The sequence below is a fragment of the Cricetulus griseus genome, chromosome 2 (assembly GCF_003668045.3).
Source record: "Cricetulus griseus strain 17A/GY chromosome 2, alternate assembly CriGri-PICRH-1.0, whole genome shotgun sequence".
NCBI lineage: Eukaryota > Metazoa > Chordata > Mammalia > Rodentia > Cricetidae > Cricetulus > Cricetulus griseus.
Window position 1 is genome coordinate 41,644,994 of NC_048595.1, and position 19,794 is coordinate 41,664,787.

Sequence of the window (19,794 nt, forward strand, 5' to 3'; positions counted from 1 at the left end):
CTTCCCCCTCTGACAGAATGTTGACTAGCTCAGTCTTCTGTAGGTCTTCTTATTAATACAGCCACTGAGAAAACAAGATTGCAATGGCCAATCCTCTGGCTTTTAGGGTTCTTTTCCCTGTCTCTTCTGCAATTTCTATGAGCCTTGGAATGGATAATAGAAAACACCCATTTAGGGCTCAGCTTTCAACAGGCTTTTTATTTCTATTTCTTTCTTTTGGTGTGTGTGTGTGTGTGTGTGTGTGTGTGTGTGTGTGTGTGTGTGTGTGTGTGCGCCCTTGTATACACATGCAGAGGCTAGAAGAGGACATCAGGTGATCTGCACTATCATTTTCTTCCTTAGCTCCTTGAGAACAGTCTCTTACTAAGCCTGGAGCTAACCTGACAGCCAGCAAGCCCTAGCAACCCCTATCTCCACACCTGCACAGCTCTAGGTGATAGATGTGTTTGGTCATGTAGTGCTTTTCACTTGAGTTCTGGGGATTTGATTTCCGGTTTTCACATTTGCATATCAAGTACTCATACCCCCTAAGACAGTTATTCATTCCTAGCAGCTAAGCAGTTATAAGCCTCTTCAACCAAAGCTGACAACAGTACTGATCTATGACACAAAAGTATTTGGAAGGTAGTTTCACAGGCATGTCATGTCCAGTTAACAAAACAGCAACAGTCCTGCTAAGGCCTATGCCTCCCTGGCTACAGACTTTTGACCAAGTATGCAGTGCCAGAGATAAATTCCCACTTGTAGTGTGAATTTCAAATCCAACTGAAGAACAGTTGGTTATTCCTATTACAGACTTGCCACTATTGCACCAGTGGCCAGGTCTTGCCTGGCACCTCAGTAGTGTAGTCCACATTTGAGTAAGACTTGGACGGTTCTCCCCTGACAGCCTACTTAGCATCTTTCAGCACTATGTAAGGTCTGGCCAGCAAGGAAGGGAAGCTTTCAACTCAGTTCCAGCTTGATTACTTGATTACTCATACAATCAATGTACATGGCATCTTCAACAGTAGGGTCTTAGTTACCCTCTAATTCTAGAGGGCATCTAACAACAGTGACAATAGCCTATAATATATTGGGAGCCTCAGGAACCTCAGTGCTTTATTATTTGAAAAATACCTTTATTTATAGTTCTTACTTTGATTATCTTAATTTACAGGATGATCTAAGCTTTCTAAGCTATTCTTGCTGCTGGCCTAATAATAGGTAAAGAAAATGAAGTCATTGTCATTTATCTACCTGTTTCCGGCTTCCAACGTTCTGTTGCATCCTCATCCATTATTCTCTACATTATGGGATGTGTGAGAGCCTTTTAAGTTTCTTTGAGGCTGAAGATGTAGCTCAGTGGTGGAAAACATGTCTAGTGAGTTGCACGACACAAGAAAAGAGCCCAGACTCAATGGTACATGCTTGTAAATCCAGTGAGAACAGGAGGCAGGAGGATCAGAATATCAGTCATCTTCATAAGAGTCTGAGGCCACCCTGGGCTCTAGGACATTCTGACTGGGGGTGGGGGCAAGGACAACAGCAAAAACAAAGGAGAGAGCAGCAAGAAGGCTAAGTGTAAGGGCACTCACTGGTCATTAAGCCTGATGGCCCAAGTTCTAGACCTGGGACCTACATGGTGGAAGGAAAGAACTAAAATCTGTGAGTTGTCTTCTTGTTTTTTTCAATACACGGGTCCTTGGAATTGAACTCCAGTCCTCAGGCTTTGCAGCAAGCACCTTTTACCCACTGAGCCTTCTCAGTGGTCCCCAGCTGTGTCTTTCTTTAAAAAAAAAAATCTAAGAGTGGTATCTGGGCTACAGAATGCTTCCCCATCTAAAACACACATACACAACCTTCCCTTAAGCACATTACTCTCACCAGTCCCAGTTTTATCCATCATGGGTTACTGCTGTGAGTACAAGTTAAGTGTTTTAATTATCTACTGGTATGCCCGCCTAGATTGAGTTCCTTTGGGGCTACAGGTGTCTGATATGCCCATTACTTAGCATAGACTCTTCTATATAGACAGTGCTTTGTAAATCTTTACAACACAGAGTCTAGTACAGCCTGTTCGTTTTGTAGATGAAGAAAATAAAATCTTCCAAGGTTGCAGGGATGGCTCAGGAGTTAAGAACACTAGTTGCTCTTGCAGAGGTTCCCAGTACCCACATGGTGGCTCACAACTATCTGTAACATCAATTCCAGGGGATTGGATGCCCTCTTCTGACCTGTGGGCACCAGGCACACATATAATGGACATAGACACATTTGGGCAAAACACTCATACACATACAATAAAGCAATGTAAATTTTTTTTTAAGTTGGAAAAAGAAAACAGGGATAAGTAAGTGGCTTGTTAAGTTATCCTGTATTTTGATTTAAAGCGATCATAATAGAAAAAGCTTTTTTTGTTGTTGTTTTTGTTTTTTGAGACAGGGCTTTTCTGTGACTTTGGAGGCTGGCCTGGAACTAGCTCTTGTAGACCAGGCTGGTCTCGAACTCACAGAGATCCATTTGCCCCTGCCTCCCGAATGTTGGGATTAACGGGTGGACCATCACTGCCCGGCGTGGCTCATGTCTTTAATCCTAGCACTGGGGAGGCAGAGGCAGAGCTACATAGTGAGACCCTGTCTTGAATGCCCCACTCCTCCCTGCCCCAAAGTGATTATAATAGGGTTATTTGCTTATTGTTCATCCCCTATTGAATTTTATGGTTTTTTTTGTTTTTGTTTTTGTTTTTTTTCTGTGAGCAAGGTTGGTGTAGATAAACCTGAGCTCCAAATTACAACCTTCCATAAGTTGACCTTTGGCAAGTTAAACTCTTTCAGTTTCCTCATCTAACAGTATTAACAATCCCCACCTAGTGTTAGTGCCAAAAATAAAGGAGGTAAGCCTGGAGAATAGTTACAGAATAATGTCTGGTACAGTGTAAGCAGCAGTAAATGTGGTCAGAATTTTTTTTTTCAAAACAGGGTTTCTCAGTAGCTATGGAACTTGCTCTGTTAGACCAGGCTGGCCTTGAACTCACAGAGATCCACCTGCCTCTGCCTCTCAAGTACTGGGATTAAAGGCATGCGCCACCATTGCCAGGTGTGGTTAGAAATTTTAGTAGCATCTGTCTTCCTCATTCACTGCTACTTCACAGCCAGAAAAGGCATGGGATTTTGTTGTCAATGTAAGCAGCTCTGCTTTTCTTACAGGTAAGATAACTGACAGGACAGTAAGCATTTTCCAAGGCAAGCAAACAAACCTGAAGCTGATAAATATCCAAAGAGCTAAACTCTCACCATCGGCCTTCACAAAAGCCTTCTGCCATCACAAGCTTGTTGAAGTGGATGCCACCTCAGTGGATTCTGAGCTTCTAGCCTCAGATATCATCTATGCTCTCAGACGCAGTGCCTGGATCCAGAAAAATCTTCAGTGTCTTCGGTTAGACTCAACTAGTGTCCCTCAAAACTCGAGACTACAGGCCTTGGGTCAGTTCACTGGTCTGCACACTTTAAGCGTTGCCAATGTGTCCTTTTGGAGTGAAGACCTAGTGAGTGTTTCTCAGTTACCAAAGCTGGAAAGCTTGGATATCTCCAATACTCTGGTCACTAATATCTCTGCACTCCTCACCTGTAAGGACCGGCTCAAATCTCTCACAATGCATTACCTGAAGTGCCTGACCATGACCAACCCACAGATTCTTGCAGTCTTCAGACAACTGAATTGCCTGCTTCACCTTGATATTTCTGATCACAGGCAGCTCAGATCAGACCTGGCTTTACATCTGTTACAGCAGAAGGACATACTGCCCAACCTTATATCCCTGGATATTTCTGGGGGCACTGGCATCACTGATGAAGTTGTGGAGTCCTTCGTACAGCAGCGGCCTGAGATGCGATTTGTGGGACTCTTGTCTACGGATGCTGGTTATTCTAATTTCTTTATGGAAAAGCAAGGCTTGAAGGTTTGTTCTAACATACATTTTTGTTTTATTTGTTCAGAACATTATATGTTCCTGAATATTAGAATCCATATTAGGTATGGGTTACTTATACAGAGTCCCTATTTTAGTTTTTGTTTTGAGACAGGGTCTCTCAACATGACTCTGGCTGTCATGGAACTCACTATGTAAATCAGGCCAGCCTTCAACTCATAGAGATATACCTGCCTTTGCCTCCCAAGTGCTATGATTAAAGGCCTGAGCTGCCACCACCACCAGCCTTTCTTAACTATCATCGTTTGTCTAACAAGTTGTGGGACTGTGGCGATGGCTGAGTGGGTAAAGTGTTTTCTGGGAAAGTATGAGCATCAGAGTTCAGATCTTCAACATCCCTATTTTAAAAGTGGGGAGGAGTGGTTGTAACAGTGTTTGTAATGTCTGCCCTGGGAGCAGAGGTAGGCTGATCCCAAGAGCACACCAGACAGCCAAGGTAGTCAATTGGTGTGCTCCAGGTTCAGTAGAAACTTGTCTCAAAATATGAGTACGATTAACAATAGTAGAGAAGTTAGTGAGGAAGTATCCTTCCATGAAGGCCTGTGGCCTTCACACCTGCTGTCTGGGGTGAACACACCTACATACATCGTTGCAAACATGTGCCTCACCCCCCAAACACACAGAAACTGTTTTCACCTCCATGTCCAGCTTGATAACGATAACTATTTTTTCCCATGCAAAATCCATGTTCTGGAGTTACCTCCCTTTAATCCTCCCATTTCACAGATGAGGAAAGGGAAGCTCCCACAGTTATGGAACTATTAAATGGTAGAGCTGGGACTCAGATCCAAGTGTCTGTGTTAAAGACTATTTTATGTGTATGATTGGTGTGTGTGTGTGTGTGTGTGTGTGTGTGTGTGTGTGTGTGTGTGTGTGTGTGTGTGTGTGTTGTCCCGGAATTCTGTAGACCAGGCAGGCTGGCCACATACTCTAGAGATCTGCCTACCTTTTTGTCCCTGAGTGTTGGAATTAAAGGTGTGCATTACTACTATCAGGCTCAGCTAGTACTTTAATTATTGAACCATCTCTCCAGACCCCTGAAAAATAATTTTTTAAGGAGCATTTAGGGAGGCAGAGGCAGGTAGATAGATCCCTTGTGAGTTCAAGACCAGTCTGGTATAAAGAGCTCCAAGACAGCTAGGGATACATAGAGAAACCCTGTCTCAAAACAAACAAACAAACAAACAAATACCCCCCCCCCAAAACCCCAGCACATTAAAAAAAGAAAGAGAATCCGGGTGTCGGTGGCACACGCCTTTAATCCCAGCACTCGGGAGGCAGAGGCAGGCAGATCTCTGAGTTCAAGGCTAGGTTGTTCTCCAGAGCAACTATTAGGATAGGCTCCAAAGCTACACAGAGAAACCCTGTCTGGAAAAAACCTGCCTCTGTGGGTGTAGGTGTGGGTGTGGTGCACGTGTGCCTAGTGTATGTATATACACCACATTTTTGCAGTAGGCATGGAGGCCACAAGAGGGCATCATATCTTAAAGGTGAATTACCAATATGGAGTCAGGTATAGAAATTAGGATATGTATTAGGGAGTACCCTACTTACTCAGAGCAGCCTTGCCAGCTGGCAGGAAATGAGGTAAGTAGCACAAGCCGAATAAGAAAGGGAAGAAGAGGCTCCCATGTTTGTGCCCCTCACTCTTAAACCTTCCTCATGTCACCCTAACCACGCCCTATGGTCAGGCACACCTGTAGCCAGCCCCGAGCAGGCGTGGTTTGGTTGTCCCCTTCAATAACCTCTGGAACTGGAGTTACAGGCAGAGGTGGACCACCATACAGGCAAGGCGTGGGCCCTCAGCAAGAACAGCAAGTACTCTTAGCCACTGAGTTGTAAACAGCCAGAGTGTGCGTACTTTTTCTGGTATTAGATGAACATACTCTATTTCTGTTTTGAAAATCACTGTCATAGATACTATTCTTGTATATTGCATAGTTTTTTTAAATTTATTTTTATTTTTAATTTATTCATATGTGTATGGGGAATGCCAATGTGACTGCATTACCTGTGGGATCCAGAAGAGGTTGTTGGATTCCCTATAGCTGGAGGCACAGGCAGGGGCTGCTTGCTGTGCATGCTGGGAACTGAACTCTCCTTCTTTGTAAAAGTAGTATGAACTTTTAACCTGAGCCATCTTTTCAGCATGGATTTTTTTAAAAAAATGTTTCCCTATGGACCATTTAGAAATCCTCTAGTTTCAAAAAATAAGGTGGAGGGTGACAGAGGAAGACACTCAGTACCATCTCTGGCCTCCACATGTACACACACAGGTATACTTGTATACCCCTTCCACAAATCCTTTTGTGAGTAAGTGCCTATGTATTCCTCAATATCACTGATGTATTTGGCTTATATTGTCATTAATTTTTTGCAGGGAGGAGTTTTGAGACCGGGTTTCTATGTGTTGTCCTGGCTGTCCTGGGACCTACTCTGTAGATCATGCTGGCCTCAAACTCAGAGATCAGCCTGCCTCTGTCTCCCCACTGCTGGGATTAATGGCATGTATCATCACTGCCCAGCTTAAGTTTTTTATTTTAATTTTTCTTTGAAGTTTTTATGTGTATGAGTGTTTTGTTTTGTGTGTGTATATGTACCACTTGTGTGCCTGGGGCTGGATGAAATCAGAAGGTGTTAGATCCCTTGGAACTAGGGTTACAGATGGACGTGAGCCACCACGTGGGAACTAGGAATCAAACCCAGGGCTTCTGCAAGAACAAGTACTCTAAACCACTGAGCCATCTCTCAAACTTACATTTATTCATTTTATTACCATTTTAAAATGTTTTATTTTGAGACAGTATCTTATTATAATCTCTGGTTGGCCTGGAACTTGCTATGTAGATCAAGCTGTCCTCACAGAGATCCACTTGCTTCTGTCCCCCCAAGTGCTAGGATTAAAGGTTTGTACCACCATGCCTGACTTTAAAAAAATGCACTTACTTGTCCACATACACAGTTGCATGAGAGTGTGTGTGTCGGTCCATGCGTTGGAGATCAGAGGACAACTTTCAGGAGTTGATTCTCTCCCAGAAAACTCAGGTCACCAGGCTTGGCTTGGCAGCAAGTATGTTTACTCTCTTAGCCATCAAATCAGCCCCATCCATAATCACTATTTTTTTTTTTTTTTTGGTTTTTCAAGACAGGGTTTCTCTGTGTAGCTTTGGAGCCTGTCCTGGCACTCGCTCTGGAGACCAGGCTGGCCTCGAACTCACAGAGATCCGCCTGCCTCTGCCTCCCGAGTGCTGGGATTAAAGGCGTGTGCCATCAACGCCCGGCCCCATTATCACTATTATTACTGTGTGTGTGTGTGTGTGTGTGTGTGTGTGTGTGTGTGTGTGTGTGTGCGCGCGCGCGCGCATTCTCACGCACTCGAAGGAGGGGGGAAAGCATAGGTGGAGGACAAAGGATAACTGGAGTCAACTGTCCTTTATGTGAATTCCAGGGGTTGAACTCAGGTAGCAGATGAGTTTAATGAACCTTTCTTTGCCTCAGTTTTTTTAAACCTTACTCCCTTCCTCACCTCTTCGTTATTCACGTTTTTGTCTTTCATATACCAAAGTGCATACTGAGGCTCCAAGTTTTGTGCCTGGTTTATTGGAAGAATTGTTCTCAGCTGAAATGTAGTTTTGCATTTTTCCTCATTCCTTCTGATTGCTATGGAGTTGGTTTGAATCTTTTCACTTTTTGTCAGTTCTTTTTACAAAAGCACTTCCCTAGGTGGGCACACCCCTGTAATTCCAGGGCTGGTGAGGCAGAGGCAGAGGCAGGTGGATTGAAAATTTGGGGTAAGACCCTGTCTCAACAAAACAAAAGCACTTTCTTGTCAGTTTGATGGTGTGAGTGGTGAGGCAGGATGGATGTTTTCAAGTTTCTTTTCATTTTGTAAGATCCTTTTCTTTGTTCCTGGATTTTTGTTGTTGTTGTTATTTGTTTGTTTTTTACTTGATCTTTACTACCCAGGAATTTGGTCATGTCTAGTGTTTTTTTCTTTCTTTTTCCTTATGTTTTGGAGAGTGGCTAAAGGAGAGGGTATAATAGAAGGTATGATTGAAAATCAGGAGACCTCTGATACCTTTAGGCCAATTGAAATGGGCTGTTTAACACATCATCCTGAGATAGCAAGGAAGAGTTATGACATATGAGAAGGGGGGGTTAGCAACAAGGACAAGTGAGTTCCTTTTCCTGTGCCTTCCTGCCTTGACCGGATGTTTTTCCTGTGTGAGTACTTAACATTCGGATAGGCCTCCATCATGATTGTTGAGTGTTGGAATTTTGCACATTCCTGTGTGGCTTGTTTGTTGTTTGCACTAGGAAATGTACTGTGGGCTTCACACTTGCTAGGCAAGTAGTCTACACCAAGGCAAATATCCAGATCACAGCCAATTGAGGTTTTGTGGTTTCTGTTTTTCTCCCAGTCCTTGATTCAGATAGGGTCTCAAATTTAAGAATTCTCTTGTCTCTGCCTCCTGAGTGTTGGGATTCCAGGTATAACTGGACTATAGTTTAGGGAGAAGTTTGTGATTCTGATACCACCACCAACTTGCTTTGTTATGATACCGAGCTGCAGTGGAGGATGAGGAAGATCCTGTTAGAATTCTAACTAAATGGGAGCAACTTTGTAAACTACCTGCTATTGCTTTAAAGCTGGCAGAACCCAAATGCTTGTATGAGGAGGTGAAGCCTTCTGTGACTCCATGTTTTTCAGGTTGCTGGAGGAGCCAACATGAGCCAGATTTCGGAAGCACTGAGCCAGTACAGGAACAGGTCTTGCTTTGTGAAGGAAGCTCTCTACAGGCTCTTCACAGAGACGCTTTCACTGCAAGTCACCCTGCCTGCAACTCTAAAGGTACAGCAGAAACATTTTGTCATTTCTTGCTTGGTCTATTGAAAGTTGTTTACTAGCAAGCATGGCAGTGCATGCATACCTTTAGTTCCAGCATTCTAGAGGAGGCTGAAGGCAGATCAAAGTGAATTCCAGGCCAGCCTAATCTACATGGGGGGGTTGTTTATTGAACACTACAGGAAGATAATAGATTGTATTATCTTTTTAACATACAAAATTGAAGTTATGGATCTATTTGTAGGAATTGAATTCACTTTACTCTAGACATTTTCTATGTGTTTATTTGTTTAGTTTTAAAACTAGTATCTGATTTTCTTCATTCTTTTCCTTTTGTGAGTCTCACATATCCAGGTTGGGCTTAACCTCATGTTGCTGAGGATGATCTTGAACCACCGAACCTCTTACATCTACCTCCTAGGAGCTAGAATTACAGGCATGTGCCATTGTGCCCAGTTTATGTAATGTGGGGGATTGAGGACACCTCATGTGTGCTAGGAAACACTGCTAAGCTACACTCCCAGTTGCAACCTTGGTTTTCTGATTTTCTTCTGATTGAGTGCTAAGATTGCAGAAGAGTGCCAGCTTTACAGGTGTATGCATGCCTGGTTTTGCCATGCTGGGCTTTGAACCCAGTACTTTGTGCATGCTAGACAAGTGTTCTACTAACTGGGCTATATGTCACTTGTCCTATATTCAGATTTTCTGAAAGAAAGCAAGAACAGAACAAAACGAAATGAATTGTTGCCTGGAATAGTGGTACACACCTATTGTGGAATTACCAATATGGAGCCAGGTAAAAATACAAGGGAATTTATTAGGGAAAAGCCTTACTTACAGAGCGACCTAGCCAGCAGGTGGGGGCAGCAGTAAGTACAGCAAGCCGAAGATGAAACAGAAGAAAGGGGTGGCCACATGAGCTCCCCTCACTCTTAAACCTTCCCTATGTCACCCTGACCACGCCCTCACAGGCGTGGCTGCAGTGTCCCCTACAATTCTCCTTTTAGTCTAAAAGAGGATTAAAACTTAACAGTGTAAAGTATCCAAAATTAACAATAATAAAGGTGAAATAAAAGAAGATACAACAATCTGCTTGTGTCACATCCTAACTATGTATTTTAACTAAACCCTAAAGTCATCTGAAAGAGGTGTTCAAGCCTGAACACCTCCTTCCAATACCAACCATAAACAATAGGAAGCTATCCCTAACTAGATATACACTATCCTAAGTGACAACAATGGGGGAATGGGGATATAGCATCCTCCAAGTTATTTACTGCTGAAATGGGATGGCAATAGCCTCGTTGGGTCCTGTAGGAACAACATGTTATAGTATAGTGAAAGTCTTGAATGGATTGTATCCAGTCCATGTTAGATGGGATTCCCTTGATTGAAGATCTCACTTGAAATCTTCAGCTTGATTAAAGTTGATTAAACCGAAGCTCTGGTTGGAGTTTCAGTTGAAACAGAGTAAGTTGGATCCAGTGCAGTCGAGGAGGTATGGCCCAATTTCTTTCCAGGGCGTCCAGGGATTGCTGTCAGGAAGGTCTTCATTGGCTATGTGGGACTCAAACATAAATGTTGGTGGAGAAATGTTTGCTTGTGTAAGTATGCATACTAGAAAAGGCAACCATGCCGGGCATTGGTGGCGCACGCCTTTAATCCCAGCACTCAGGAGGCAGAGGCAGGCAGATCTCTATGAGTTCCAGGCCAGCCTGGTCTCCAGAGCAAGTGCCAGGATAGGCTCAAGCTACACAGAGAAACCCTGTCTCAAAAAAAAAAAAAGAAAAAGAAAAGAGAAAGAAAGAAAAGGTAACCATGGGAGAATAACAATTATGAGAGGGTGTACACCTCGAAAGAAAGAGCCAAGAAAAGACAAAGACAGTCCCCAACTTTTCTCTTATTCTGTATTACATCAATTGGCTTCTTGATACAATACAGAATATCTAAAGTTTAGTTAAACAACATGCTTGGACTTTAGAGGAGGAAAGCCAAATTCACCTCTAAATCCAGCATTGGTTTAATTGAATAGGGACTAGGAAATAAAGAGAAGTAGAGTTCTCTAAGAGACAGCTATAAAGTTTACCATATGACACATTCCTTTTGTTTGGTTATAGCTACCTTCTCTTCTTAAGTGTCTACCCATGCAGTGTCCTTTGACTTCTGGAAATGAGTTTTCCTGTGAAGATAAAAGCATAACACTTCCCTTTCCTTTGGGAAGTTTTCTATTTAGTTTATGAGATATACCTTAGTAGAATACCTGTCATTTGTCCTCAACGAGAGGTTTTTCCTTTTCCACTTGAATCTTGATCAACTTTGATGGTATCCAAAGTTTTTCCTTCTCCCGTGGAAACCAATGCAAAACCCCGACCCCATTGTAACACATGTCCTGGTTTCCATACAGAAGTTAGTACATCTTTGAAGTATACCGGCTGATTCAGTTCAGCAGTTTTTTCCGTAGTCCAGTGTCTTTCTGCAGCTGTTTGTCCTTTCTCATTGGCATCAAGAAAGTTTAGTGTTAATAAAGCATTATGCAACCTATGTTTGGGGGATTTAGTCTTCCCAGCCTGTCTATGGAGCATCTCCTTAACTGTTCTATTAGATCTCTCAACCACTGCTTGTCCCGTAGGATTGTGTGGTATACCAGTGACATGCTTTATGTTAAAATATTTGCAAAACTGTTCCAATTTTGTGGAGACATATGCTGGAGCATTGTCAGTTTTTATTTGTGCAGGTATACCCATAACTGCCATCACCTCTAACAGGTGTGTAATAACAGAATCAGCTTTTTCAGAGTTAAGAGCAGTAGCCCATTGGAACCCTGAGAATGTGTCTATAGTATGATGCACATATTTCAATTTTCCAAATTCTGCAAAGTGAAAGACATCATCTGCCAAACCTCATTTCTCCGAATGCCCTTAGGATTACAACCTGCTGGAAATGGAGTTTGATTATAAAAGGAACAAGTAGGACAGTTTCTCGCTATCTCCTTGGCTTGTTGCCAAGTGATAGAGAAGTCCCTTTTTCAAAACTTTGCTATTTACATGATGTTTCTTATGAAATTCTGAGGCTTCTAGAACACTTCCAATTAATAAACGTCAATTTCATCATTGCCTTGTGCTAGTGGGCCTGGCAGACCCGTATGGGATCTGATATGTGTAATGTATAGAGGATTACTTCTGTTCTGATTGTTTCCTGTAATTGTATAAACAGTGAAGTTAATTCTATATCAGGAACGAATTCTTCAGTCTCAATGTGTAATAGGACTCTGCATATTGAGAATCAGTAACTATATTAAGAGGCTCTGTAAAATCCATAAGTACCATGAGAATTGCATATAATTCTGCCTTCTGTACAGATGTATATGGACTTTGGACTACTTTGCTTACCTCAACTGCTTTATAACCACCCTTACCTGATTTGTTGGCATCAGTGTAGAAAGTAGGAACTCCAGAAATGGAAGTTTGTCTTACAATACGTGGAAGAATCCAGACTGTCTTTTTTTTAATTAATTTAATTCTGTCAGTTTTGGGATAATTGTTGCTAATCGTTCCAAAAAAGTCAGTAAGAGCAAACAATATTCATTATCCTTCCACAAGGAGGAAATTTCCTCATTAGTTAAAGGTACTATAATTTCTGCTGGATCTTTTCCAGTCAGTTGACAGAGTCTTAATTTTCCCTTTAAAAGCAAATCAGAAATCTTTTCTATATATGTCTTTAACTTTTTATTCTGTTTATGTGGCAGAAATATCCATTCCAATATGGTGTCTTCCCTCTGCATCAGAATCCCAGAAGAGTATTCTCTGGATGGCAAGATAACCAAAATACAGTCTAAATTAAGGTTTATCTGACCTACATGCTCATCCAATATTCTGTTTCCTACCCATTGTAATTCTTTTTCCACCTTAGCGGATAATATTCTCAAACTGTTTAGGTCCTTATCACCTTTAAGGGCCATTTTTAAATGCTTTAAGTCATGACCTTCCACACCAATAATCGTCTGTAATTGAGAAATTTCTCCTAATAATTTCTGAAGAGAATTAAGAGTTTGATAATGATCTCTCCTAATTTGTACCGTCTGTGGCCTGATTCTTTGTAAGTCTGTCTTGTAACCTAAATAGTTAATAGAATCTCCACTTTGTATCTTTTCTGGGGTAATCTGTAACCCCCAGTGAGGCACAACTTCCTTCAGCATTTCAAACATACGTTCCAAAGTCTCCTTATTAGAATCTGATAAAATAATATCATCCATGTAATGATAAACAAGAGATTGTGAAAATTTCTTACTAATTATTTCCAAAGGTTGCTGTACAAAGTGCTGACACAAAGTAGGACTATTTAGCATTCCTTGTGGCAAAGCCCTCTACTGATATCTCCTAACTGGCTGTGAATTATTAAGAGTTGATACAGTAAATGAAAATTTTTCTCTATAATTTTCTTGTAATGGTATTGTGAAAAAAAGAGTCTTTCAAATCGATGACTATGATTGGCCATCCCCTTAGGAATCAAGGAAGGTGACAGCATTCCTGACTGCAGAGAGCCCATTGGTTGAATTACCTTATTTATGGCTCTCAGGCCTGTCAGCATTCTCCACTTACCTGACTTCTTTTTGATAACAAATACAGGAGAATTCCAAGGGCTGGTAGATTCCTCTATATATCCAGCATCTAGCTGTTCCTAAACTAATCTTTCTAAAGCCTCTAGCTTCTCAGAGGTCATAGGCCATTGTCCTACCCAAACAGGTTCATCTGTAAGCCACTTCAATGGCAGGGCCTTTGGCTCCTCTGAATGTCTATCATTTGTACCTAGTTTCTGTACAGCCTGGATGGTTGGTAACCATTTTCCACAGTGTCTTACCAGATCTTTTCTACAATCTAAAGATTGTACATAATTTGTATTCAACACTGGAGGAATATTAATCTGAGTATTCCATTGCTGTAAGAGACCACGACCCCAGAGATTTATAGCTGTATCTGCCACATATGGTTTCAGTCTCCCTTTCTGTCCTTCCGGTCCAATGAAGACCACTGAGTGAACACTCTGTTGAACTCTAGATAGATTTCCAATTGCTAAAAATTGTACATTTGCCTCTCTAAGAGGCCATTTCTGAAGCCAGGACTTTTGGGTGATAATAGTCACATCTGCCCCAGTGTCTACTAAGCCAGTAATAACTTTATTATTCTCACTTTCAACTGAGGCCTTTTTTTCATTAATAGAAGTTTGCCAAAATATGCGTTTCTCATTTTGTCCATTCACATTTGATTCTTCATCACTATCCAAACTACCATCTAGAGCAGTATCATTTTTCACAGTAGGCAAAGAACTATCTATTCGTCCTGTGAGAGATTGTCTTCCACTGCTACTGGGAACTACTGGACCTTTCTCAATGTGGGGGCCGTCTTGAGGAGGCCGTCTTAAGGAGGCCGTCTTAAGGCCTTGGGGTTTCCCGGCCTTAACGGGTTTCCTTGCATGTCCCTGGTCGATCTACATTCATTGGTCCAGTGTCTGCCCTTACTACATCTTCTACACAATCCAGAAGGCAGTGGCCTTCCGTATGAGGCATTGTTAGAATTCCCTTGTCTACAATTTTTCTTAATATGTCCCATTCTACCACAGCTGAAACATCTAGGTTCCTGGTGTCTTCGTGGTCTCCTGGGGAAGGCTCTTCCTACCCAAGGTTCTGATTCATAGTAGTGGTAAACTCTGGCTTCTTGGTACCTATGTTGACCTCTGTAAGATGCTTCTCCTTCCCAAGCCCTTGCATCCTCACCTCTAGAACTTTTAATCTCCTGTTGCCTTTTTAAACCTTTCGAGATGGCTTCTCCTACCCAAGCTCCAGTATCTTGCACAATCTATTCGTTGTTGGCTGCATGCAAAACCCATTCTTCTAGCAGAGCTGATCTGATATTTAATGGCAAAAGTATTCTTTTGCATATTGGGTTTGCATTTTCATAATCTATTGTATATATAATTGATTGTCTTGTTTCCGGATCTGTTACCTGTAATTCTACTGCCCTAGTTAACCTTTGTAAGAAGTCCTGGAACTATTCTGTGGGTCCCTGTTCTATTCTGGTATAAGCTTCTAGGCGTTCTCCTGGCTCACAAACCTTATCCCAGGCATTTAATGCTGCTTTCCTGCATAGGGACAGTATATGGGCTTCATATTCAGGCTGAGCCTGTGGGTAAGCATAAATACCCTCACCAAGAGTCTTATCTAGGGTGTCTTCATAACCGTCCTTTATGCCTTGATGCTCAAGGAGCTTTGCTTCCCTAACCAATGCCTTCCACTGGATTTAGCATGAATTCTCAAGTACAGATGCTACCAATCATTCCCAATCTGTGGGTGTCACCCTGTTAAAGGTTGCCCATGAATGTAATAGCTGTTTTACGTATGGGCTATGGAGACCATATGAGACAACTGATTCCTTAATATGCTTAAGCTCCTTCAGCTGTATAGGTTGCCATAATAAGCCATCTGTCCCTGAGGGTGTTTCTTAGAAGGTGGATTTTGAAGGTAGGTACCTGGTAGCTTGGTACACTAATGGCGTACAAGTAACAACCTTAGAAGAGTAGTCATGATGCCTGGGTAGAGTAAGTGCCTCGGATTGGAGTGTTTCTGTCTCTGAGGCATCCCAATGATCTTTAAGCCTAGTAATGATATCCTCATGAAAAGTTTCAATTTCCTGCATCACAAAGGATTCCAAGCATGTTAGTGAATCCGTAAATTGCTCTAACTGCTCCTCTACACATTTTTCTAGGTCTTTAATATGCTCATCCTTAGACAGCATCTGGATGGCATGGAAACTGCCTTCTAAATATTGGAGTCTAGCTTCAAGGTCATGATTTGTTGATCTGGAGGCCTCAGCAATTGACCGAATGGACCTATCTAATCTGTCAGCCCTGTTCTGTAAATTATCTTCCAAACATTCATATCTAGACTCAAAATTTGTTATCTGCTGCCTTAGATGCTTCAATAATTGATTGAATGGCATTGTCCAATTCTTCAAACCTATCCTGGGTATTTTGCACCTTTGCATCTACTTTCTGGGACACAGAGTCTACCTGAGTTTCTAGTTGGCTACAGATATTCTTTAGTTCGTCATGGTCCTCTGACAGCCTAGCTTCTAACGCCTCAGACATGGAGCATCTCTCTGTGTTTATCTTATCAGAAATACGTTGCATCTCATCTTGGGTAACAGACAGCTCTGTCTTTAGCATATCAGACATAGAGCCAAGCTTATCATCCAACTTCTGTTCCACTTGTTGCACAAATGTGGCCTGACTTAATCTGTTCTCCAAAACCTCATTGCGTAAACTGTTATTTTCTACAAGCAGTTGGTGGTTATCTTTGTCCCTGTTCCTGAGGCCTCTGGCTAGTAATGTTATTTGTACTCGCAAGGTAACTGCCATTACTGCATATAGGCAGGTAATTGGCAGATTAGCACCCTCCTCAAACATTGACTTCACATAATAAGTAAAGATATTACCAATTGAAGCAAATGATAAATATTCTGCCATGATTTTACCTGATGGCTCCTACTCCAGATGCAGTAACTATCTTTGACCAGCAGGTGGCACAGGCGTTCAGATAGTCTGTACAGCTTTTGGCAGCAGTTGGTCAGGTAAGATGGCGGCAGCGGCACTTAGCTGGGAGCATGTAAGGCCTTTCGGCCACAACCGCTGAAAAAGGTGCTGCTTTACCGCCTCTGTGGCCAGGGGAAGCCACAGATCCTGAGAAAGCAGACTTGACTTGGGGCTTGTGCAGGCCCTGGGGAGCTCGAAGGGCAAAGGACTTCTGGGAAAGGGCAGGCCACAATCTGGGCCTGTCCCATGCACGTGCAGCTAGAAACGGGTGGTAAAACCGTGGGGAAGTTTGTAGAACTCTCCCAGCTGGGTGGACTGTTCTGAGCGGCTCAGCAGCAGCAGCAGTCAGCTAGGAGCTGGGAGCACCTGTGGAGAGAGGGAGTGCTTTCCCGGCCAGCTAGTGGGACCCTCGGGGCACTCCCAAACGAGGCCTAGGTTTACAATATCCCACTCCTGACACCAGATATTGTGGGAATTACCAATATGGAGCCAGGTAAAAAATACAAGGGAATTTATTAGGGAAAGGCCTTACTTACAGAACAACCTAGCCAGCCAGCGGGGCAGCAGTAAGTACAGCAAGCTGAAGATGAAATGGAAGAAGGGACGGCCTAGCAGGCGTGGCTACAGTGTCCCCTACACATACCTGTGAATCCAGTACTCGAGAGGCAAAGATGGGAGGATCACAAGTTCAAGGTTATCTTTGGCTATATAATGAGGCCAGCCTGAATTTTGGCTTAGGAAATGATAAACTCATTTATTTTTATTTTTACTTTTTATACATCAGAAAGCATTTACGTGCTATCATGAGTTTTATCCATACTGACTTGCTTCATCACATGTAGAACTCAGTTTTAAAATTTATTTTTACATGTAGGCACAGCACTCATAGACTAAATCTAAAGAAATAAAATTCTTTTCCCTTAGTAATGCATGCATACCATCCTTTTGTCTATCTTGGGTGTTTTTGTTTTTTCTTTTTATTCTTTCACTTCTTACCTCTCACTGTCTAGGTTCTAGGCCCTGCCTAATGTGCTTTGTAAGTGAAGTCTTCTCATATGATTGTCCCCCCACTGCCTTCACTTTCATGCCTGGGATCCCTTGGTGTGAACTCTGAGGATTTATGCTGAAGAATGAAGTATAATCTGATTCACTGGGAGAACATGTCTGAATCCTAGCTCTTAGAAGGCTGAGGCAGGGGGATTGCTGAGTTAGGTCAACTGACCTCCACAATGAGACCCCATCTCAAAATATCCCCCCAAATAACATAATCTGACTGGTGTTTGGGTCCCTTGCAGTATTTGCCACAGTAGTTTGGGTGATGCTCGGGAAGCGATCATAAAATTCATGGCTCAGATGAAGAGATTCAGATCCACAGCCACCCAACTAGTTAATAGCTACAATTGGATTTGAAGCAATTGCTGCAATTCCTCAATGTCCTACAGAATAAATGCTAAGAATAGAAAAATGTCTGTTATTATCCCAATAAGCAAATATTTGTACCACCCAAAATATACTGAAGAAAGTACCATAATTTTATGTATCTATCTATCTATCTTTTGTTTTTTGAGGCAGGGTTTCTCTGTAGCTTTGGCTGTCCTGGCACTGGCTCTGTAGACCAGGCTGTTCTTGAACTCACAGAGGTCCACCTGCCTTTGCCTCCTTTAAGGCTGGGATTAAAGGCATGTGCCAATACTGCCAGGCCAGTACCAGAGTCTTTAGTGGTGTCTTGTCCCTCTAAAAACTAATTTATCTTCAACTTGTGGCTATAGGAATGCAGAATCACCCACAGGATCTGCACCAGAGTCTTTAGTGGTGTCTTGTCCCTCTAAAAACTAATTTATCTTCAGCTAGTGGCTATAGGAATGCAGAATCATCCGCAGGATCTGCCAGTGCAGTTCACAGCCAGTGCTTGTGTCCTCAACCTAACGCGTGAAGACCTGGCCAAGAGAATGCCTGTTCGCCTGTTGTCAGAGGTCATCTATCTACTCTTCAAAGCAATGAAGAATTTCCCCTACTACCAACAGGTAATTTGAATTAAATTATTGACTGATATTTAACCTTAGAACATATATATGGAAAATATGTGTTACTGAATTGCAGTTTTTTATTTTATAGATAACTTATGTTATAGAAAAAAGTAGGAAATATGTATAAGCAATGAAGCCGAAACCATTTTCTCAGAAAGCTGGGAATGGTTGCATACACCTTTTATTCCAGTACTCGAAGGCAGTTTTAGGCCAGCCTGGTCTATGATAGAGTTCTAGGACAGCCATGGCAATTCAGAGAAACCCTGTCTCAAAAACCAAAAGCATAAAAATAATAAAAAAAAAACCATGGGGCTGGAGAGATGGCTCAGGGGTTAAGAGCACTGAATGTTCTTCCAGAGATTCTGAGTTCAATTCCCAGCAACCACATGGTGGTTCACAACCATCTGTAATGTGATCTGGTGCTCTCTTCTGACACCCACTGTACACATGATAAATAAATAAATAAATAAACAAACAAACAAACAAACATTTACTAAGAAACATCCACTAACATTATCAGGCCAGTTGTGATGGTATTCACCTATAGTCCTAGCACTTGAGGTGGGGGGTGGGTTGGGGCAGAGGCAGTGGGATTAGAAGTTCAGGTTATTCTTTGCTGCTACATACAGAGAATTCAAGACCAGACAGGGCTACAAGAGATCTTAACACAGAAATCCCAGGGGGAAAAAAGAAAGTTGAATTGGGGCCAACAAGATAAAAGTTAGCACTTAGCAGGTAAAAGACCTGAGTTTGATCCTTGAGATTCATATGATGGAAGGAAAAATGTCACCTCCTGTAAGTTGCTTTCTGATCTCTGCAGGAATATGTGAACACATGTGCATGTTCATATGTGCTTGCACAGAGATCAGAAAGCAACACGCACATCTCATCCTCAACTTCTAAATAAATGTAATAAAATATTTTTAATTAGGTGAGTAAAATCATAGAATTAAATATGAAACTTAAGGCCATGAAATGTTTAGGAGAAAATTCTTTTTACCTCACAAGTCATAAGATATGCTAGGTTACTAAAAGCAAAAGCTTTTCTTTAGGACTGGGGACATAGCTCAGTGAAAGAGAATTGCTAGTGTATATAAGGCCCAGCACCAGAAAATAAAACCATCAAAATTAAAAGTTCTTTGCCTGGGAGTGTAGCTCAGTGGTAGGGCACTTACTAGCATGCATGAGGTTGTAGGTTTAGTCCCCAGAACCTCAAAATAAATAAACGAATAAATAAAAGTTGAGGGACTGGGGAGATGGCTCAATGGTAGAGACTCTTGCTCTGCAGGCATGAGTTTTAGTCCTTAAACCTGCAGATCTCTGTGAGTTCAAGGCCAGCCTGCTCTCCAGAGTGCCAGGATAGGCTC

The 19,794-nt window shown here is 42.1% G+C and overlaps 1 protein-coding gene and 1 non-coding gene across 2 annotated transcripts in view; one reads left to right on the plus strand and one right to left on the minus strand.

The window, feature by feature from the left end:
• LOC100761616 (protein zyg-11 homolog A) overlaps positions 1–19,794 on the plus strand; it is a 35,837-nt gene that overhangs the window by 3,468 nt on the left and 12,575 nt on the right. Inside the window, exons 3-5 of the mRNA XM_035439726.1 lie at positions 3,189–3,940; positions 8,682–8,822; positions 18,248–18,424. Coding sequence (XP_035295617.1) covers positions 3,189–3,940; positions 8,682–8,822; positions 18,248–18,424 — 1,070 coding nt within the window. The remainder of the gene's footprint in view (positions 1–3,188; positions 3,941–8,681; positions 8,823–18,247; positions 18,425–19,794) is intronic.
• LOC113834321 lies at positions 17,177–17,242 on the minus strand. Its single transcript, XR_003482778.1, has one exon. It is a non-coding gene; the product is annotated as a small nucleolar RNA Z39 (small nucleolar RNA).